We start from the raw sequence: 22759 nt of genomic DNA, 5'->3' as shown, positions 1-22759 counted from the left end.
GCGGGAGCACGCGGTGCTCTGCCGGGCGGTACGGCCGTAGCCTGCTTTTCCTGAGTGCGCACGGACGCGTGCAAGGGTAGCGCTGAAGGTCGCCTTGTTTGCTCGGCAAGTGCGGAGCTCTTACTCTGCATTCATTCCTAAAAAAGGGCCGTGGCGGGGCCCCAGGCGTGTGTGCAGCCCGTTCCCCGGGGCCCTTCCGCTGCCCCGGGAGAGCAAACAGCTCCGTCGTGGTACTCGTGGCTTATTTGGGCTGCGGATCAGCCCTGACAAGCGGCAATCCTTTTTCCCCTTGCTGCTCTCCTCCTGGGCGATGCCTGAGCTGTGCTTTTCAAGGGTGACTTGTGCTGCACGCCTCCCAGCCGGTGCCACCGCCACCGCGGCTGCCCTGGCCCTGCCGGCAGCTGCCCGCGGCCGGGCAGTTTCCCAGCTGGACGGCCAGGGCTTTCCATGCGCATTGGTAACGCCCGTTTTGCTGAAGTTTCTCGTAACTTTTTCTCCAGGTGAAGCCTGGGATTGTGGAAAGCTTGGATGGGGGTGGTTTGCCTTTGGCTGGGCTATTTATAGAGCAGTGAGAAGGAATAGAGGGGTTTACACACATATTTTAGGGGAGAAAATGGCTATATGTGTAAAAGCAAGCCGGATCTTGTTCAGCATTCCTCCAGTTAGTCACAGGCTCCAACGACCTTGTGAGAGATGCAGGCACCAGGAGAAGTTCCCTGGAGAAGGATGATTGCCTTTAAACCATTTTACATCGTAGACGTTTGGGTGAGGTTGGGATCCCAAGTTAAAACACGTCTCCTGATTCCTAAGCTCTGAGCCTTGCAGCCCTTCGGAGCAGGCGGATGGCGGAGGCTGCTGGGCTGAGGGACGGTGGCGGCCACCTTCCAGTGGCTCTCGGTTCCCCAGAGCTGCCCCGGCTGGTGCTGGGGGCTGGAGGCACAGTCGCTGCCGGGGCGAAGCGGGGAGCGCGGGCGGGCGGCCCCGGTGCTCCTCCGACGCAGGGTGCTGCGGGGAGTCGGGGCGCCAGGCAGCAATGCAACGGCCGCTGCGCGCGGTCACCGGCGGAGCCCCGGCAGCCGCCGCTGGGACTGCCAGCGTGCTGGTGGCTTGCAAATGCCGGGAGGGCAACCCTCGAACGATTCGGGAATTGCAGAATTTCTGGGGAAAAAAACATCCCACTTGCTTTGAGAAACAGTTACGTTGGGATATATTTTTTTTTAATATTAGTTTATTTCTCTACTATAGAAAAAATGATTTTTTTTTGGTCTGATTTTCAGATGAAAGATTTAGGCTGCGTTAGCCACGTGGCTTTTGAGAACGTAGCTTTGCTTAAGCCATGCCTGCAGATAAAAGAGCTGCCAGCTCTTACTGGAAGTGTCTGACAATAATTGTTTGGAAGAGGAATAAGAAAAAAATTGTAAAAAGTCAAGATTTGGTCCAGCATGTCAAGAGCCAGTACATGCATAAATGGGTACGTTTGCTCTGTGACCTTGCTGCAGTGTGCTGCATCACAGCTACGCGCTTTGTAGGTTTGAGGTTTTCCCCAATTTAGACCTGCATCAGTGAAAGCCACTGAAAGCAAACATCCCGGCTGGGAAACGAATTCCACAAACCGCCATTCAGAGCTGGCTCTTCATCGCGAAGCGCTTCCAGGAGCACTGTGCGCGTGTATATTCGCGACAAGTGGATGCACGCGGGAGATGATGTCTGGAAAACAGGTTGGCCGTTCGGTAAGGCCGTCGCAACGGGAGCGATGCCTTCGTCAGGGGGCTGGCGGTCGCCCCGCGCTGGCGCGGCGTGCCAGGGCAGCTCCCCGAGCCTCCATGCGCTGGCCGCTAGAAGGGCCGCTGTCGAGCGGGGCCCTGCGCGCAGGACGGGGCTGTCCCTCCCCATCCCGCAGCAGGACATCTCCCACACCTGAGCAAACCCCAGAAAATCCCTGCCCCGTCCCCCGCTGGCAAAAGAGTGGCTTTGCGCAGCCCGAGGCGCTGGAAATCCAGGGATCTCTGCACCTCGCTGCCTCCGGTGAGGATGGAGCGGATGGACGGGGGTGATTTAAGCGTATTGAGTTTATCCCTTGCACAAGTGGTGACCTGTTCAAAAACCCAAGCGACCCAGAGCAGCTCCTTTGGCTGGTGTTCCCGCATGCTGGCCCTTTAAGGAGGCTGTAACAGGACACCTGGAGCCCTGGAGAAGTGTGGCTGAGGTTTCCATGTCTCTAAACTGGCTGGTGTTTTCTTTTTTCCCTCCTCCCCTTTTCCCTTCCTCCAGTCCCAGTTCAATTTGCTGAACAACAGCATGGATCAGAGCATCGGCAGCAGAGCAGCCTCCACCAGCCCCTACAGCTCCGAGCACACCTCCAATGTCCCAACGCATTCGCCCTACTCGCAGCCCAGCTCTACCTTCGACGCCATGTCCCCCGCTCCCGTCATCCCCTCCAACACTGACTACCCCGGTCCCCACCACTTTGAGGTGACCTTCCAGCAATCCAGCACTGCCAAGTCAGCCACCTGGACAGTAAGTTGCATGTCTTCTTGCCTTCGCTAGAGAGATGCTTGCTACTGCTGACGGTGTTTTCGGCCGGCCAGCCGCAAATACCCGAATGTCTCGGTGGTGCTTTGCAGCGGGACGCAGAGGGCACGCTCGCGCGGGGCGGCTGCAGGACGCAGCCACCACCCGATGGGGACTTCGCCTGCACAGGTGGCCCTGGAAAGCAAAACGTGCAGGAAACATCAGTGCTTGCTTTTCAGGGATTTTCTCCAAAAGGGCTGTTAGGCACAGCGGTTCGAATGTAACTTCTCTCACGGCAGTTCCCTAAACTGTGGGTAAATGCCCCCAAAAATCACAAATCTGGAGAAATGTCCTAGGGAAGGACCTGCCTTGTTCTCATCGTGCTTCCCTGCACATTTGCCAGCGACTGCTGTCAGAGGTGAGGCAGCGGGCGAGACGGACCTTTGCTCGCATCTACCGGGGCTGTAAATTCTTGCTTGTCACTTACTATCCTTTTTCATCTTGTATCAGAAGAGTAACTTAATCTCTAGAAGTCACGGCAAAATAACAGAGTAGGGTTTTAATCACAGAGGGATCGCTGCACGGCACTGTGCCGTGTGGGATGTGGGCGCAGCAGCCTGGTCCTCGGGAGTGGAGATGCAGGTTTGGTCCACTGCCGACCTGACCGCACGTCTGCAGCCCGGCAGAGGAGTCCTCTGCAGACCAGGGACCCAGGAACCGGGCAGAGCGTACGGCGGCTGCTTTGCTTTTTGTGGCAAAAGTCCTAAATTCACATCCTGGCTCCTGGCTCAGTGTAGCGCTCTCCCTATTTTTAACAACAAGCAGCACTTGCGGCCGGTGTCGGAGGCATTTCTGCGGCGGACGCCTCCCTGAGCACCTGGGAGAGCTGCTCACCGGCACGCTTGAGGCAGGCGGGTTTCCTCCTCCGGGAAATATTAGCGGAGCAGAAAGGCTGGGACGAGACAATTCACACAGCGACGGAGCAACGGGGTTTCCTCTGGGGCTGCGGTTTGACATTATCGCGAAACAGGCAGAGCAGACCAGGAGCGATATATCAGCCCGAGGTGTGATAATGACTTTTAGTTTGGGAAGCTGATGTGTTTAATTGCCAAGACGGTCCTTCCCGCGGTAGACAGAAAGCATCTCCGGATGCTTTTGTGCAGGCAGACCCCGGGCCGTGGCCGGCGGGTGCTGCTCCGCTCGCTGCTCCCGGTGTGTCGTGGTGAGAGCGGGCAGGAGGGGACGGGCTACGGCCGCTGCCGCGGTGCCGGCTCCGTCTCTCCTGCGAGTACCAGCGGGCGGGTGGAGAGGGCAAACCAGCAGCAAACTGGCAGCGAGCTGGTGTTTGAACGCAGCCAAATTCATGGCAGGGGCAGCGGAGCAGCTTCCCTGTGTCCGGTCACCGGAGCTTCACTGCTTCGCTGCTGAGTCACGCAGAGCGGGGGCTTGGGGCCAGCACCGCGATTAAATACCACTTGCTCTCGTAGGAGCAGTTGAGTCTTTGCTCTTTTCCACTGTCTTTCCTTGCAAGATGTTGCTGAAGGATGCATTTCATCGGGTTTTGAATAAACTGAAGGTCCTCAGGGTAGGATGCGACTCCAGCCCAATCCTATCCCTACTGGGGGATAACTCACATCAGTTAAGAGTAAAGCTGCACAGGACCTGCACAGGGAGAGGAGGCATTCCCGTGCCACAAACGCATCCGAACGGAGACCAAACCCGCAGTGATGCAGGGTGTCTTGTCCCAGCTGTCCTGGCGTGGAGGGAGGAGGAGCGGAAAGTGTCCGGTGCTCGCTCGCCAGTGTCCCCAGCCGGCAGTGCCGGGGAGATGGCTTTGGGATGGAGCGGACACAGCTGTGGGCAGGGCCGGGCTGGGTGCTGCGGGACACCCTCAGGCAGCACGGCGGGCAGGGAGTGCTCGTGCACATCAAAAGACGGAGAGCGCACCTACTAAAGACAGGCTCTGCGCTCGCTTTGGTCAGCAGTGAGGAAATACCCTTCCCTCATCCCAGACGGCACATGTTGCAGCTGCAGGAGTAAATCGAAAAAGCCACTAGGGTCTTTTTGGCCAGTTGTCCCCAGAAGAGCAGAGGGAGCAGCGAGAGGCTCCCCGAGGCGGTCCCACATGGGGAGGGAGCCCCTGGCAGCCCCCTTCCCTCGCTGGAGCCATCCCAGCCACCTGGGATCTTCCCACAACTCTAAACTGAGCCCAGACTGTCTCAGCATCCTACTGGGAGCTGTGCTAATCAGGACAGGATTGCTTTTTTTCCCTCAAGCCTTTGTGTTAAGGTCCGCTTTGTACGTCAGAGCAGCCGGTGCCACATGGATGCTGTGAGAGCCCTCCTGGCCTCGGGGGAGCAGCTGGGCTCGAGATGCCCGGTGAACATGCCACGGGCAGCCGCGAGCACCTGCGGAGGATGCGCCCGTCAGCCAGGGCTGGGAGCTGAGGCTGCCGGGCGCGCGGCTGCGAGGGGGGGCCTCCTGGGAAGTGGTCCAGAGCGGAGGAGTTAAATGCCTGAACTGGCTTTAATACTTGGCAAGGCAGCCAGCGAGATGTGCGGACCTCTGAGCCGCGATGCTGGGGTGATTGTGCATCCCCAAAAGCAGGCTGGCTGCAGGACTAGCGCCAACCAGCCCACGTTTCACTGCGCTGAAGCTGAGCCTTGCGGAGAACTGAAGTGGGTCAGCAGCATCTTGCACCCTGGAGAGCGCAGGGGATGTTTCATTTGAAATAGTAATTTCTGCAGGACTGCTGACATGGGTGCAGACTGTCTGGCTCCCCACGGTTGCCACATGAAGAACGGTCCTGCTGCGGTGACAGCCAGATTCGCTCCATGTCCTCCCAGCTGATGGCTGGCACGGCCACGCAGCTGCATGTTTTGTGCTGGAAGATGGGGCCGCTGCCTTCCTCCCGCTCGCCTTGAGCTCTGCATTGCCACCGCTGTGCTTGAAAGTCTGTCCTGGTTCAACGGGGAAAGGAATTCAGCAAAAACAACACACGTTGTATGTTGCCAGTCAGTCAATACACAAATAACGATGTATGTACACAGTGTGATTCTCTACATAAACTGTGGATGCGTATGTAGCAGCGTACAAGTAAGACTAGGAAAGCTGTTAGGAAATGCAGGCAGGCGGGAAGGAAAGCTAAACGTACAGTTGGTAGGGCTGGGGACGGTGACATCTGCCAGCTCGGCGATGCTGCAGCCAAGGGCAGCCGAATTAACCATCTGGGTGCGCTGAGGGACACGCGTGGTTTGATTCAGCACTTTGAAAGAAACGACACTGCCCGTTTCGTCCATAGCTAGGGAAGCCTCGTGGCTTTTGAATACTTTAAGATTAACTGCACCAAATAACTTACGCCAGGACCGTTGCAAGTGTTGACCACGAATTCGTCGGAGCCGGCTCGCCAGGCAGCGTTTCGGGGCAGCGGGGAGCCCTCCGCCGTGGAGGAAGGCTCTGTCAGACCGGCAGCTCCGAAGGCCTCCTGCAGTCTGGGGGCGGATGACGGGGAACCCAGCCGAGGAGCGGGCAGCTGGTGCACAGGCAATGCCAAACCACGTAGCTCGATGCGAGTCGTCTTGTCAAACGATTGATACAGTCATAAGCTTTGGTTGTTGGGAGTGTGTAGCCCCATAGATTTCTGGTTTTGACTGAATCCCTCTGGGTATTCCTCTGGGAGACATGGCGTTATCCATTCTCCCGTGCTCAGGACAGGAGGCTCCTAAGGAGCGCAGGGCTCACGGCCAAGGACCGTTTGGAGACGAGCTGTCTGCATGGCGGGGTGCCTCGCTCTACAGGGGCTGGGCAGGCGAGCGTCACCTGGAGCAAGGTATCCCCGAGCCCCCCGCCCTCGCGCGCAGTTCTTGTGTCCACACTTCAAACCCTCTGTTGACGAAACAGAAAAGGTTTGGGAGGGCGATCCAAAGAAGATGAAAGATTTGGAACAGGTGCCTTGTAGGGCGATACCAGAGAAACGTTCTGCATGAAAGGTCTCCAGGAGAAGAGTAAGGGTGGCTTGACTGCAGTCTGCATAGGAGGTGGTTTCTGATAGCAGACAGCTCTTTAATCTAATAGAAAAAGACATAATGAGATCCCGTGCTTGGAAGCTGAAGCCAGGCAAATTCAGACTAGAAACAAGGTGGAAATTTTTTTAACAGCGAGGATAATTAACCATAGGAACAATTTACCAAGGAATGCGGTGGATTCTCCAGCTCCTGAAGTATTCAAATTAAGAGTCTGCATATCTCTTGAGAGATAAGCTGTACTTCAAGCAGACGCTCTTGGCTCAGCGCAGGAGGAGTAGGCAGGGGTCTTAGGCCAGCAGCGTAGGGAATCAAAGCAGAGGATCATCATCTGTTCTCTCTAGCCTTACAATGCTGAATTTCTAGATTTAGGAAATGGGTGAATGGAGAAGGGGCGAAGACTTGGGACAGGGGTTTGGGGCTCACGGTGCCAGCACCAGGTCCGTCCTCGCAGAGGGATGCTGGCAGCGGGTGGTGCCGTTGGCTGTCCTGGCTCCCAGGCTGGGCTCAGAGCACCACGCACTGCCACAAACTCTGAACCGAAGCGGCCACGCTGGTCTGTGCTCCGGGGAGCCCTCCGGGCTGCTGCCACCTCCCTTTTTGTTTTTAATGGCCTTCTTATCAGCAGAGAGCAATGGCCAGATGCTGAAAATAAGGTTTTCCCTGTAGGTTCGAAGCCCCCCTCTGGTAGGCTGCTTCGACGGGGCTGGGAGGAGGACCGGGAGCTGCGGCGCTGCAAGACGGGGCATGCCGGCAGCCTGCCTGTTTGTTGGAAGCTATCAGGATTCTCGGTTCCCCGGAGCTGCCCGTACACGCTAGAGCCGCGAGCCGATCTCGGCTGTTTTCTCACAGGCAGCCCCTCACCACGCCGGCCAGCTGGTAACTGATAGATAATTAGTATTTTTCTCAAGTCGGGTTTGCGGCAGATCGGTGCTCCCTCCCCTCTAAAACGCTATCACATGCGCCAGAGCCAGCAGAAGCGTTAATAGGGTCTTTGGCCTCCCGTGGCCTGGCTGCAAAAGGACGCAGGGGCTCGAGCCCCCGGTGCGGGGCAGCTGCCTGGGCTCGCACCGAGGCCCCGGTGCTGGGGGCAGACAGACAAACCGCCGAGCTAAGCAGGCAGGGCTCCCCTAGCCTGGGCACGGGCACGGGGGGTCCGGGCCACGTCCAGGGTCTTGCCTGCTGCTTTGGGGAGCAAACAGGCTGCAATGGAAAGGCTGGAGAGGTCCAAAGCTGAAGTGAGATGCTCCTGCTATGATGGACGCCGTCCAGCAGTTACCCACGGCAAACCTGCCTGCGTCCCAGCGCTCGGCCAGTGGGAGACTGCCGCATTGAACTGGTTCCACTTGCTCTGTAGATCTTGCAGCTGGAGCGTGGGCACTGGGGGAGCTGAAATGGTTTGTCTGATGCCGAGTGAGGAGGATGGAAACAATCGGTGTGGCAGGAGATAGGTTCTCCCTTCCTGGTTGCTGTCTGAAGCTTGTTGGGGTAGAGGCGGTCGCAAAGAGGAGGGAAAAACTTTCAGGAGCATCTATAAAAAAGGAGCCCCCTCTTCAAACTCTCTCTGGCACCTTACCCTGGTTTAGGGAGGTACCTGTCCAACAGCAGCGGCCTGGAGATGAGCAGGGGGCAGGCATGGCTGCGTACGCTCTACCTCCGAGCCGTAAACATCTTTGTTTTTATCTGAGTAGCTGGGCAGAAGAGCGTGGCTATTTTGGCGTGCCAGAAGTAGGAAAGCAACCTCAGCATCAGCCTGCTCCAAAGCCCATTGAAGCCAGCCCACTGGAGGCTTTCCACCAGCTTTTGCAGGGCGTGGATGAGGCTCCAGGAGCTCCAGACACAATGGAATTAAGAAAAAAGGCAAAGGAATTCAGTGTGCAATGTTCCAACACGATCCCACTATCAGCTCCACTATCTCGAACGTGTATGGTATGCACAGGTCAAGGGAACGACTTACTGGCAAGGGCTGCTCCGGCGGGAAGGCACCGCTCTCCTGCAGGGCCTGCTGCGGAGGTGGGAGAGGACACGCAGGGCAACGAGGTTGCTCTAGCCAGCTCCGCTGCGTTGGGATCCGAAACACACAGGGGAGGTAGCGACTGAGGGACCCGCGGGAGGAACTGGGATCATAGATAGGCTGCAGAAGGAAACGCACGTCCGTGCTCCAGCCCCGGAGGGGTCCCGGGCGGGGGCTCCAGCAGCGCCCCGGGGGAGCACGACGGCTGCAGCCTGGGGGGTGGCCAGCGGTGCTCTCCGCCTCGGCTGCCCCGGCCAAGTCCCTGGGGAGCGGACGCGGGGCCTGCTGCCGCACCGCCGGGACCGCAGGGTTTTACCACGCAGGGCTGCGGCCCGCAAAGCGTTCCTGGCAGCCCTGACCTCCAGCGTGTAAAGGAGGGGGAGACAAATGCTGGGTGTGCCCTCGGTGAACCACGTTCTCTGCCTGTGCCCACTCCAGGCAGTGGCTGTAAGGAAGCAGGAGAAGCAGCTCCCTCCTGCTCGGCACAGCCTGCCAGGGATGCTGCGAGGGGCAGTGCTCTGCCCCCGAGCCCAGGTCTTGCTGCTCTGGTTTTTGCATTTCATTTCCAGCAGTGATTCCCAAGCCCAACTCAGCCTCTTCTTCCCTCCCCTCCCAGCTTGCTCCCCCTATCCAGTCTTGATAACGCAGCATGAAATAACTGCCTTGCTGGATTTTCGGCTTCCTTTTTGGATGAGCGGGAACTCCAGCGCTGGGTTGGTCAGAGGACCCCAGTATCCAGACACACAGAAGGAGTCAGACTTACTAGAAGCGATTAAAACAACCCCCGAGCGTGCCAGTGCTGGCTGGCTGAGCCGCGACTAAGAACGGCTGTGATCCTGGTTGGCAGTTATTTTAAGGATGTGCACACTGGGGAAGGAAGGGAGAGGACTCCTTTGGGGGTGAACCAAGGGATTTTAATTAGCAATAATGGCACAATAATAAAGGTAGAAGAACGCAGGCTGGAGCGCACGCAGCCTCTCTGCGCTGGGTCTGCTGTGGGGGCAGCCCCGGCCCCGAGACATCGCCGGTGGTCCAGCGCTCGCAGGAGCGGGGCTGGGGACCTGCGGGTGATGGGGGTCCCCTGCAGCGGCTGATGGCCGGGGTGGGCAGAGGGGCTCCGGGCTCTGCCAGGCACCTTGAGACCCCCCCCATCCTGGCACGGCTGGCGCCGCACTGGCCATCGCCCCAAAGCATCGCCGCCGTGGTGCGGGGACTGCAGACGCGGGGATGCAGGTGTTGGGGCATCCTTCACAGCCGCCCCCGCGCAGCGTCTCTGCTGCCCGGCCCGCCCGTGCGGCTCGGGCACCCGCGGATGCCCTGCTCTCGGGCATCAGGGATGCACTGGATGTATTCTAACCCAGCTCATAGTAAACGAGCAACAAAGTAGCTTTGGGAGGAATTTCCAGCTCAGTGAGAAGCTATATAGGCCAGTGATTAAAAAGTCGTTATTAAAAAAATTAGAAAGGAAAAATTAGCTCTGTAGTCGGCATGTCTTCCAGGATCTGTCGTAACAGATTTGTCCGAGCCGGTTAACGGTATTTGCGGTTTGCAAGATGCTACATGTCTGAGTAAGATGACAGACACATTATTATCACCTCTCCGCTGCGATCTGTCCGAACCTGTCCCAGGATGCAGCTCCGCAGCTGCTTGCTGGGGAGCGCAAGGAAATTAGCAGCCGGAGGCAGCACTTTTCTTCTCTCTCTCTTGCCAGGCTAGTGGCTTTATTGGGATCCATTGACTGCAGTCCTGGACACGTCTTGAGTAGAGCTAATGAGGAGACTGGAATGTAGAGGAGGAGGAGGCTGGTAGGGAGGAGGGGGGAGGATTTGTGGAAAAAGTAATTGTTGAGCAAATCATTTCCTTCAAGAGAGAAAGGAGGACTTGGCTGCAGCCCTCCCGAAGCAGGCAAGTCTAGACGCTTCAGTGTCAACAGTTGAAGATAAATAAGATTTTATCAGCTCCGAATCTGTTGGGACACATCCTCCTAGCGGTTCTGCTGCCCAGGGAGGGCAGGGGGGAGATGGACTTCGCCGGTAGGTCTTTCCACACAGAAGATTCAGGTTATTTTTTGTGCAAGGCTGTCGGCATCCATGGGGAAAAACACCTCTCCCCGCTCTTGCTTCCCGTACAGGAGAAGTAGCTGCAGGTCTGAGCAGCGCGGTGGCCTCTTCCAGAGCATCCCGGGCCTTCGCTCAGGGTGAGCAGTGGCAGATGCCAAGACTTAATTTTAATGCTGCTTCACAGCTGCGGCCGTAGCAGTGGCCGTGGATCGTTGTGAGGCATTAGCTCATTCGGATCTTGTGATGTACAAAACATTTCCGTGGATGCAGTGGCACCAGGACAACCTTGGCAAACCCCAGCAGCGGCCGACTGCACCACGGGGCTCTGTCGCTCCGGTGTGCTTCTTTCCCATCACGTTCGGCACCGATGCAGCATGGCCTCTCTCTTGTCCAAGAAGTAGCTGCGTTTCAAATGCAGGGGTGAAACAAACCCCATCTAAAGACCCTTTGGGGTACCAAGTCCCTAGAGAAACAGAGGTTAATGCTGATGTACTGCTAGTGCTTAAATAATTTGGCTTTTCCAGTTATTCCTAGTGCTCTGTACTTGCTCTGCAGGACAGATCACAGTAGCGGGGAAGGGACAGCGACGGAGGTGGTGTTATACTTTCACCCCTGCAGATGAGGGCTGACACCGAAAGCTGCACGACTGCAGGAAAAACCCAGGGGAGCAAACGTTCTGCCAGTTTATGCAAGCTTCAGGTCGATGGCTCAGTGCTGCTGCTGCTGCTGTTTATGCCCTACCAGCGCCCACAAGCCACACTAACACCCGAACCTGTTGTGCTCTGCAAAGACACCGTAACAGACACCCTCTGACATTTTCTACGAGCAGAGGTGACCTTAGTAATAACGTAACTGGGGAGGGAGACACTAACGGCGCAAAGGGTAGAGCAGGAGCTGAAAATAAAGGCAGGAGGTGTCCAGGGGTAGAGCGTACCCAAGCTCTTCCGTAGGTGTGAAAGAAGCCTTGGGGCTGAGGTCTGGACGTGGTGCTGGGGAAGCGTTCAGCCGTCCTGGGATGCTGTTCCTGCACCTGGGAGCTTTGGCTGTGACCCAGCTGCCATGCGTGGCCGCTTTCAAGAGGTCAGCGCGTCCAAACGCCGCGGAACAGGACAGGTACGAGTGAGCCGCCCGAGGGTCGCCCTTAGTACAGGTGGGAGAAACACGGCCATGGCAAAAAGAAGAGTACCCAGCAGCGAGGCGGCTGCGCTACTCTACATGATAAAACACCGGCATTTTGATCTCCTGGGTTCCACTTTGCAACTGTCTTGCCTTTCGCTTGAGGAAAGCACGCTGCTTTTGTGCTCTCTGCAAGCCGGGTGTGCACGCTTCAGCTGCGGCTTGTGAAGTATCCGTCAGTCAGATCATGCAGCACAGCCCTGCACAGAGGGGCACGGGTGGCAGATTATTAGCAAATACAGATGACCGTGTAGGAGCAGAGGCGCCTGCTCAGCTCGGCACTCGCCTCGCAGTCTGAGCAAGACGTGCGTCTTGCTGTCCCTTACAGAGGGTGTACATTGCCGAGGGCTCTTCCTGGCTGAAAACACGGCTGGGGATGTAGGGCCTCCCGGGATCCTAGAAACACCACGCTCATTCGCCCGGCGGCCGCGGGCAGGCTGGCTCTGCGGGAGCGCTCTGCCCAGCGGTGGCTGCGTGGCTGGAGAGGCGGCTGCAGGACGGCTGCACGCCACGGGGAGCCGGGAGCGCGGCCGCACAGGGCACAGCCTTGAGTTTTCTTGCCCAGAGTTATCAGCATGGAGTTCCTTAAAAGAATAGTTTGTTATTGTGGAAGGATCTTTGAAGGCAATCCTGGAGCTGTTAGGACATGATAAGGTTATCAGTGGAGGCATGCCTGTGTTGAGCAGCAGCCTTTCTCCCTGCGGGGCAATCGCTCTGCTATTTAACAGAGATTTATCCATGTCATAACATGGTATAATGAGAGAATTTGTTACCAGAGAACTTGCCATAATGCACCTCTGCTCTTCCAGAGCAGTTTTATTTCCCAGGCATGTTGAGGACTGCCCGGGAATGTCTACATGAAAGGATCCTTTGACAGGAGTTGTCAGTATTTTAACACCTGGCAAGGAAGAGCCCCCCTCCAAATAACCCTTGTTTTGCCATGTTGTCTCCTCAAAACGAGGGTGTTAAGCCCCCATCGCACTGCGGGCGAGCAGGTTACGTGGGCCACGGCAGCGCAAGAGCCTCCTCTTCCAGCCTTAGGCGCAATCCCTGCTGGAGATGCGGGATCGCACCCGGGAAGCTGACCCGGCCAGAGGGTCAAGGCATAGTTACAGTCATTGCAAAATTTGGGGGTTTCAGTGGAAGGCAGTATTTCTAAGCATCCTCTCTCTCTGGGCTAGTCTGCATGCCTCCAATACCCAAGATTAATTCTTGCTGCCAGATTCGGCTTCATGTTATACCTCCTGATCACACCCTCTAACAACCACAGCATCTTCCTGCTGTCTCTCGCCCAGAGCAGGCTCTGACCCCCGGGACGCATCCCCTGCCAGCCCACTGCCATGCCTCCCCGGGAGCTGGTACCTGCTGCCAGCTGGCCATCGGTCCAGCACACCCACACCACACAAGAGCTGCTGCAGTTTGCCTTGGCAGAAGCCTCTCCCCTTTATATCTTCCCTAGAAATACCACCTGAAAAAGGTTTATTTCGTTTGCCTCTTAAGCAGCTCCTGGGGTGCTACAAGCCCATCCAGCACCGGCAGGCTCGGTGCGAGCCTCGCTCAGCCCACAGCTGGATCCACTCCTGCAGAAAGGGCAGTGGGATCGGGCAGCACAGACCCCTCCTGCAAACCCGCCTGATGCGCGGGCGCACCGGACTGGGCTCCCGGCAGCGGGAAGACGAGGGCTGAGCCATTCCTGCCAGCCCCACTAGTGCCCTACCAGCAGTCCCGTGCGAGCAGCTTGCTTGCTGCCGGGCCCTGCTGCCCTCTGCTTCAGGCAGCCCTGGCTCAGAAACACCCACGCCATCGGGAGAGCACAGCGTCGGCGGAGGGAGCCTCGCTAGCCTCTGCACACCTGTATTTGGATGGCTCAGGACAAGCTTTAACATCCTCACAAATACTCTGCACGGTGGTATTTTTTTGGCATCAGGCGTTATGTTGTGGGGATGAGATAAAATACTTTGAGCGGGAACATGCCCTGCCATGCAGGGACTGGCTTCTCTCCGTGCAGCAGGGGTGGGCTCTTGTATAGCAAACACATTCTTTGTGAGATGGAAAACAGCATGGCACCGGTGAGGTGGAAGGGAATTGCACATCCCCACACCTGGGAGCTGAGACACGCGTTTACTGGAAGGTGAAGGACAGGCTCTGCCTTCCCCACCCTTCTCAAAGCGGCGTGCAGCCTCCTCCCGCCCGGGCGCGCTGCCGGCCCCTGCCCCGCTGCAGACGGTGGCTTGTGGTCGGACGGGACCCGGGACTGGCGCTGGCTCCCTGCCCTGGGCAGCGCTGCGCGGGCACCGTGGCCGAGGGGCTCTGCCGTGCCGCGGGCTCCAAGCAGGGCTAGCTCGCAGGCACGCTGCTGTTCCCTTCCCGCTTTCAGCGCCCACCCGGAGCTTCCCCCATGCTGAGCAGGTCCATGGTCCTTGCCAGAGGAGTTTGCCTCTCGCTCCTGACCAAGCAAATCCCGTTGTGCCCTCACCAGTGGTGTTTTGGTGGTTGTGAGCTGTTTTCTGTTAACAAGTGACTCCAGGCGCCGCCCTTGGCTGCCTGCAGAGCATCCTCCTCCCGCGGCCAGCCCGGGGAGCGGTCCCCACCTCGTCCCCTCCGTGAGCCGCCGCTGTCCCTGCGAGCAGCCGCAGAGGATCGAGTCATGGTCAGGACAAGCACTGCCCGTGTTACATGTGCTAGTCAGAGTTAAACTCTGAGGTTTTGCATAATTAGCTGTGATTCTGCTAACGACGTTAAGCACGATTTCCTTAGGCTGTGGTGCGTCAGCACCCTCGGTGGTCCCAGCCCTCGGCTCAGCCAGGAGCTGCGTGTGGTAACGGACTCGGGGTACTGTTTCCAAAATGGGCTGAGTGATGTACGGAGAAGGGTTTGAGCTGATTTTCAGCAAGATTTCCTCTAAGTCACAGTACAGCAGGTGCTCCCGCTTTGCCGCAGCACTTAGGCTAGCTGGGAAACCCTTCTTACAGCGCCCGACCCTGGTCCCAGTAGGTGGTTGTATCTGGTTTATGTGGAAAGCGGATACGATGTAGTGTGGGCGAATTTGGTCATATTTAAATATTTCCAGGGAAAAACAAGTATTGAGCCTAGAGAATAAACAGTTACAGCAAAGAAAGGCTGCATTTCCTTTGGTGGCTCTCCCCTACGACGCACTGGGAGCACGCAATCAATAGCTGTTTGCAACGCTGCCGTCTGTGACGGAGCTGCCACGGAGCGCGGGTGCCGCTGGGGCGATTCCCTCTGCCGGTACGCGGCGCAGCTTTGCGCTGCCACAGTCCCTCCAGCATGGCTGCGATACGATAGGCAGTAACTGGGTTTATAACAAGTCATTATTTTACTTTGCTGCTTTACTGCCACGTTCACGTTTCCCTTGGAGTGTTGAGAAAGCAGCACGTGGGTGGATGAGAGGAGCCGAGGGAACAGAAACGCCCGTCTCGGTGCACGCGGGAGCATCAGCCCGAGCCCAGCAGCAGCCCCGCCGCAGGGATGGGAACCCTGCGCTTACACCGCAGCAGCGGAGGAAGCCGAGGGCAGGCAGGGGAGCCGCCGCCGTCCCACCAGGCCCAGTGACATTCACCCACGGGCATCTCTTCTTTTCCAGTACTCCCCCCTGCTGAAGAAACTCTACTGTCAGATTGCAAAAACATGTCCCATCCAGATCAAGGTGTCCACCCCCCCGCCCCCGGGCACCATCATCCGGGCCATGCCCGTCTACAAGAAGGCAGAGCACGTCACCGAGGTGGTGAAACGCTGCCCCAACCACGAGCTCGGCCGTGACTTCAATGATGGTGAGTGCTGCTCTCCCCGCTCTGCCGGGGGCTGCCCCGTCACCCGGGGGGGCCGCGCGTCCCGCCCCGCGCTGCAGCCCTGCGTGCGCAGGACGAGCGTCCTGCAGAGCCGCCGCCTCTAACGCGGAGGTTTGCCTTGCAGGCCAGTCAGCCCCAGCCAGCCACCTCATCCGGGTGGAAGGCAACAACCTCTCCCAGTATGTGGACGACCCCGTGACGGGAAGGCAGAGCGTGATGGTGCCCTACGAGCCCCCGCAGGTACCCGGGGCCGGGGGGCAGGACCGGTGCTTGCCTCTATCCGGGCTCCAGCAGTTCTGCCTGTGCTGAGGGTGAACCTACTGGCGAGAGGGCTGCTTGGTAGGAGACACACTTGTGTCCTGAGCGGGAGGCCTGCTTGCCCTGGCGCGTCTAAGGCCACCCCCTGCTTGCTCCCCGCACCGGTGGCCGCTGTGTTTGAGCATCGGCAGCTCCCAGCCCTCCGAAGCATCCCAGAGCATCCCATTCCTGGGAAGCGGGGTGCAAAGGGAAATCCCCTCCAATCCAGCCCTGGGGGACCCCAGGGACCCCACAGTCCTTACAGAGTCCCCTTTTCCCAGCTGGGACCATCCCCACACTGCCCTTCCCTGGTGCTCCCGGGGAAGCATCCCCTCAGAGCTCCTGCCCTGCCAAGGCGCCAGCCCCGCGCCAGGAGCCATGGGGGCCCAGCCCGCCTCCCCCCAGCTTCTCTCCCTGGGGGTCCCAGCCTGCCTCCCCCCGCCATCGCTCCCTGCTCAGCGCCTGCTCTCCCCTCCCGGGCAGGTGGGGACCGAGTTCACCACCATCCTGTACAACTTCATGTGCAACAGCAGCTGCGTGGGAGGAATGAACAGGAGGCCCATCCTCATCATCATCACCCTGGAGACGAGAGAGTGAGTGGCCGTTGGAGCCGGGACGGGCACTGCGGGAGGGCTGGGGTCCCTCGGGAAGGAGTCCTCCCCTGCGGGGAGCACCCCCAGCCTGTGGCAGGGGAAAGGCTCTTCTCTGCCGGCTAGGAAAAGGGCTGGCACGGAGGGACCGGGGAGCCAGCCCAGCGTCGGCTTCTCCGCCTGCGGCTGGAGCCTTCCTCTGCCCCCAGAGCTCCTCTTCCCCCAGGGGACGGCTGCTGAGGGGCTCTCTGCAGCAGCCCGGCGGGGGGCTCAATTGCTTCCTGAGCAGTCCACCCATGCGGAGGGACGGGAAGGCGCTTTGCTGGTCTGGTTTCTGAGCTGGACCATGACGTGCTGGACTGAGCCGCGAGGCGCTTCCCAAGCAGAAATAGTCACTGATTTCTCTCTCCTCCCAGTGGCCAAGTCCTAGGAAGGAGATCGTTTGAGGGACGGATCTGCGCCTGTCCCGGCAGAGACCGGAAAGCTGATGAAGACCATTACCGAGAGCAGCAAGCCCTGAACGAGAGCGCAGCTAAAAATGGCAACGCCAACAAACGCGGTGAGGCCCCTTGCCGGGAGAGGGAGGGGGCTCGGGGCAGGGCTCTGCTGCAGCCCCCGGCTCCCGGCCAGCCCCTGCACCCCCTTGCTGCTCAAAGCCATGCAATGCTTCTGCCTCAGCTCCTTTCCCATCGCACCCAAAATCATGCCCCAGAAGTTCGGGCTCAAATCCACATCCAGACATGATGCTTTGATCTTTCTTGACTAAATCTAAAGTCTCCTAGATAGGACCCACTCCCTTTTCCCTCCAGAGTGCAACGCTATTAGTGCAGGGCTTTTGTGGCCAGATATATTTGTCCTTCATTATTATTACTAATAAAGGGACATCATCAATGCCAAAACCCAGGTGGACAGCTAGCATCCTGCGTGGCTTGAGCTTAAGCCCTGCAGAGCCCAGCTGCTCCCCGCTGTGTCCTGCCCAGCTGCTAATGCTCTTCCTCTCTCCTTTCCAGCCTTCAAGCAGAGCCCCCAGGGCATCCCAGCACTGGGGGCCGGCATTAAGAAGCGGAGGCACGGGGAGGAGGAGATGTATTACGTGCCTGTAAGTGTCAGTGAGCCACGCTGGTTGAGAGCTCGGCTCGGGACAGGGGTGGCAGCGTCCCCTCTGCGAGAAACGCCCTGGGGATGCAGTGTCGGGCAGGACGGGCTTGCGTGGTCTGCCAGAGGGCAGCGGCCATGGGGGCTGAGCAGAGGCGTAGAGAACAGGGGCAAAAGCATCTGTAATGCACGTGTCCAAGGGAGTCCTGGGTCCCCGAGTAGTCCCTGGCCACAGTGACGCTGCACCTTGTGTGGCTGGGTGCAAAAAAGGGGCCACGAGGAAGGTGGCCAGGTAGGATGGGAAGAAAGCAAAGCTCTGGGCTTGTTCCCTCCTCCAGGTGCGAGGCCGAGAGAACTTTGAGATCCTGATGAAGATAAAGGAGAGCCTGGAGCTGGTGGAGCTGGTCCCGCAGCAGCTGGTTGACTCCTACCGGCAGCAGCAGCAGCAGCTCCTGCAGAGGCAGTAAGTACCGCCGAGAGCAGCCCCCGAGAGCCCGCAGCAGGGCGAGGCTGGGGAGCAGCCCCGGCCCTGGCCGCGCGGCTGGGGGAGCCCTCAAGCAGCCCCAGTCTGGGGCTGGTCTGCTGGCTCACAGCACGGCTGCCGAACCCCTGGCCCTTAGCAAGGGCTGACAACCGCTGCGGCGCCGCTGTCGGTGCAAAGCAGCTTTTCTGTGCCGCAGTCCGCATCCGCGCGGCGGCCTGAAGCCTCCGCAGGAAAGCGGTCGGCCAGAGGGGAGCTCTGGACTGGGGCAGGGCGGCTCCATCCCACCCGCTGCAGGCTGACCGGCCGCTTGGTTTCCCCGAGCAGGAGCCAGCTGCAGACGCCTTCCTCCTACGGTCCCGTCCTTTCACCCATGAATAAAGTTCACAGCGGAGGAATCAACAAGCTGCCCTCTGTCAACCAGCTGGTAGGGCAGCCAGCGCAGCACAGCTCCAGCTCCGCGCCCAGCCTGGGGCCGATGGGTAAGGTCCTCCCCTCGCCGGGCGCCGCAGCGGCCCGTGCTGGCGGGGGCTCTCCCTGCCCCTCAGACCCTCGCTCCCTGCCGAGGGAGCGGGTGGTGATCGCAGTTGGGGTGATGTCTAATGGATCTATTTGTTGCCTTGACACGGCCGCTGCCTAGGACCTGGAATGCTGAACAGTCACCCCATGCAACCCAACGGAGAAATGAACGGGGGCCACTCGTCCCAGTCCATGGTCTCCGGATCGCACTGCACCCCCCCTCCGCCCTACAACCCCGACCCCAGCCTCGTCAGGTAGGGAAGGCGTCCGGTGCCCTGTCTGTCTCGTCCTCTGATGTTTCTTGCTGTTGTCCCTCACTCTAACCTTCAGATCTGTCTAGCAACTGGTCAACTGGCCACTGGTCCCAACTGAGAAATCACTGCTCACGAAATCACATAGACCATTCTTCTCATCTCAGAAACCAAAGCCCAGCTACCTACCAGTTAGAAACTCCTATTGCCCTCGTAGGCCTCTATCTGGGTAATCCACCCCTGCTTAATTAAAAATGAGAAGCATCCGAACAAGAATCTTTTCCTGCATGTCAAACCGGCACGTAGCTTGGAGCTTCCCCCTTCCCCTTCCTTACCCGCAACGTCTGGAAATTGGTCCGTGTGGCTTATTCCCATCAGGAATGCATTAACAGCTCTGCAGCCACTTTTTGACATTTCAGTCTTTAAAAAGACCACAGAGACTTTGCCAGAGACCCCACCGACGTCAGGGAGGCTGTACGTGCAGTTTAAGAGAGGCGCACAGCCGCAGCCCAGCGCGATGGGCAAAATGCCCCGCGCCGCCAGCCTGCGGGTTGCAGAGCCCGGCCTCGCTGCCCAGGCTACGGCGTGGCCCCATCTCCCGCCCCGGGAGCTCCAGCTCTCCCAGGTTATTCCGAGCAAGTTACGGAGCTGAAACCTCTGATGACCGGGGGAAAAAAAAAATATGTAGTTTTAGGAATGAAGGTAATCCCGTGCTTCACTGACATTAGCGGCAGTGGAGGTCAGGCTGGGGATGGCAGCGGCCAGACAAAAAGGCCGACGGAGCGGTGGGAGCGCCCGGCCCAGCTCCCTCCCGCCCGGCGCGGGCCCGCAGCCCTTCTGCGCTGCGCCGAGGCAGCCGGAGCTCGCCGCAGCCCCCCGCCTCCTCCGGGACCTGAAACAGCGTTTGCCACTACAGCGATGGTTGCGAGCACGGCTTTTATTCATGAGAAGTTAATGCCACTTTATTTTCCAAATTTTTTCTGCAGTTTTTTAACAGGATTGGGGTGTCCAAACTGCATCGACTATTTCACCTCACAAGGGTTACAGAATATTTACCACCTGCAGAACCTATCCATAGAGGTAAATGCTTTGGGAAGATCTGTTCTTACCACTTGTTTCTATCAGCTGTTGATCTGAAAAGCAAGGACAAAACCGTTTTAAAGGAAAGGGAAAACCGTGCACCAGCCTGTCACACAGATACACGCTCCCCAGGATTTATGCCTCCCTTTTACGTGCCCTTTCCAGTCCTGCGGATTTAGCAGCCGCTCGGTCATCTGTAGCAACCATGACTGATAGTCTCAGTTGGTCCTTCCAGACTGTCAGAAAAAAGCGCTAAAAGATCCCCAGACCAGACCTCAGGCAGATTTTCCACCTAACACAGAAAAACCAGCTGAGGTGCTCAGCAAAATAACCCAGCGCCCAGAGCCAGCGGGAACCCCTCCACTGCAGTTCAGCGAGTTTAAATCTGATCTGATCTTACGTCTTCCCCTGTTAATCTTTAAGACAAAGGAGGCTGAAATAAGGGAGTCCAGCCCGGGGCATTTGTGTTAAGGGAACCCTGGAATGAAATAGCGCAGGTCAGGCAAAAGCTGGCATGAAAAACGGTGGCGGGGACGCTAGGAGGGCCTGAGCCTGCACAGAGTGTCAGGCCTCTGCTGCTGCCGCTCTCGCTTACGGCCCAGTCCCTTGGGGACGGTACCGAGGGTGGCAACGAAGCAGGGGCTTCCCCAGCCCATCAGGGTAATGAGAAGAAGGGAAAAAAAAAAAAACTAAACCTTTTGAGGCATAGCAAGCCCTGTAAATCCCAGAGTTGGTGTTTTGGCTGAGACAAGCTCCTGCCCCCGTCCCGCTTTGCCCCCGGGCAGTTTGCAGTAGCTGTCGTCTACCTGGCAGCTACGGTAAAACGCGCGACCTCGCGTTGGCGATGCGGCTGTTGGAGACACGATGATTTTTCATTGGTAGCTGGGGCCAGTTGTGTAACCTTAGCCTGGTTTTGGACCATCTTCTGAACTAACTCCGTGACCGTCTGTAAGCTGTCAAAGGAAACGTTTGGTATGGCCAAAACTTGTATCAGATCGCTGAGCTGTGTGTCCGAGTCAGCATTTGTAACTACTAATTGCATACTCGCTGTCTTCTCTAGTTAACTCTTACGTGAGTCTCTGTGTTTGGCATTAACATGGCTCTCTGGCAGCTCTCCACTACGACGGTGCTCGTTCTGGTGCAGGCCCCCCAGTCCTGAGGCTATCGACCTCGTTTGGCTTTATGACCACAGCCCTTAGCGCCGTACCGGCCTGATATTGCCCGCTTCGGCGCATTAGTGCGCAACCCCGGCCCCGTCGCGAACGCGGCCGGTTCCCCGAGGCCGTCGGAGCCCCCCGGGGGCAGGCGGTACCTGGACGTGCTGCCCCAGCCTCCCGGGCCAGGGCTGGAGGAGAAGCCAGCCTGGCTGATGGCTCCTCGCCAGGTGAACAGACATGGGGACGCTTCACGTGCTGCTCTGCACCCTGCGTCCAAAGGGGAAAGGTCCCCTCCCTCCCATTTTCACATCGCTTTGATGTGAACCCGCCCCCCAAAAAAAAAAGAAAAAAAATTTCTAACCTGCAAAGCTGCGCTTGAGTAACTGGTCAACTGGCCGTTGGTTACAAATGAGGACTCGCCCGTGGGGGATGCCCCCATGGGCTTGGCGTGGTGACCCAGGGGAGGTCCAGCCCCGCCACCCTCGGGGGCTCGGGCACCGTGCCCACGCGCCCCCCGAAGCATGAGCTGGGGGGGCCGGGGCTCGCTCCCGCCGGTACAGTCGCATCTCTGCTGGCTGTGCCTCAGCGGTGTTCTTCTTCCAGGATCTCGGAGCACTGAAGATCCCGGAGCAGTACCGGATGATCATCTGGAGAGGTCTGCAGGAGCTCAAACAGAGCCACGACTACGGGGCCCAGCAGCTCATCCGCTCCAGCAGCAACGCCTCCACCATCTCCATCGGCAGCTCGGGCGAGCTGCAGCGGCAGCGCGTGATGGAGGCCGTGCACTTCCGCGTGCGCCACACCATCACCATCCCCAACCGCGGCGGGGCCGACGAGTGGGCAGACTTTGGGTTCGACCTCCCGGACTGCAAATCTCGCAAACAGTCCATAAAGGAAGAATTCACGGAGGGAGAGATCAACTGAGGGTCTCCAGAAGGCAGCAGCAAGAGACCGGGGGGGAAATGAAACCTCTATGAAAAATATTTTCAGCCTTGGGCATCTGGGAAAGTGTAATTTTGTTGTCCGGAGGGGAACTGCAAGCCGCGTGTGAAAGCACGGCCCCGAGCCGCCCGGGGAGGAAACCGCGGTGGCTTCGGCAGCGGGGGAGAGGAGGGCGGCCGAGGCGGCTCATTGCCGGAGCGCAGATCCGCCTGCCCGCGGCGGGGGAGGCACCTCCTGGGGCTTGACGCTGTTCTGCGCTTTGCTGGAGGACCCCCACATCCGACAGAGGCGGCGCGGGGATGGCACGTTTTTCTCTTTGCGAGCCCGGCCTGCGTTACTGCTTGCCCCGCCGCGTTCGGCGTTCCCGTGGTGTCCCAAGCCGACGGGTCGTCATCGCTGTGAGGAGGACTCAGCCCTGACCCGCTCCGTTTGCTGCACGGGTACCCGCCCGTGACGGATGCGAAGCAGCGCGACCCGCTTTCCCGACGGACTGCCAAAAGCACCCCTTTCCTTCCGTTCTTTGTAGAGCAGAAAAGCAGCTGTTTGTCAGTTCCCGATGTGTTCATGTACTTAAATATTTGTGTATATAAACAGAAGCAAATGTACATACGGTATACTCATTGTGCTGTAAGGAGAAAAAAGATTTATTTTCATGTAAGCTGTAAAAATTGATACGTACTCCTGAGACACTATAGTGTGAAGTAAATTAATTTCATGTTCTAGCATGTAAACATGCAGAAAATCGTGTCTCCAGC

At 58.4% G+C, this 22759-nt stretch overlaps 1 protein-coding gene across 1 annotated transcript; it reads left to right on the top strand.

The window, feature by feature from the left end:
• Nucleotides 1-2283: 2283 nt before the first annotated feature.
• Nucleotides 2284-21986, top strand: TP73 (tumor protein p73; the record flags this gene model as incomplete). Its single annotated transcript, XM_082328813.1, has 11 exons — nucleotides 2284-2517; nucleotides 15388-15574; nucleotides 15717-15832; nucleotides 16373-16482; nucleotides 16896-17038; nucleotides 17490-17578; nucleotides 17913-18037; nucleotides 18383-18537; nucleotides 18696-18828; nucleotides 19812-19905; nucleotides 21666-21986. Exons 1-11 carry the CDS (start codon nucleotides 2299-2301, stop codon nucleotides 21984-21986), a joined length of 1692 nt encoding a protein of 563 aa, XP_082184939.1. The 5' UTR covers nucleotides 2284-2298.
• Between the last annotated feature and the right edge of the window lie 773 nt (nucleotides 21987-22759).

The sequence above is a fragment of the Platalea leucorodia genome (genome assembly GCF_965183815.1).
Source record: "Platalea leucorodia genome assembly, chromosome: 17".
NCBI lineage: Eukaryota > Metazoa > Chordata > Aves > Pelecaniformes > Threskiornithidae > Platalea > Platalea leucorodia.
This window is presented reverse-complemented; position numbering and strand designations above follow the sequence as displayed.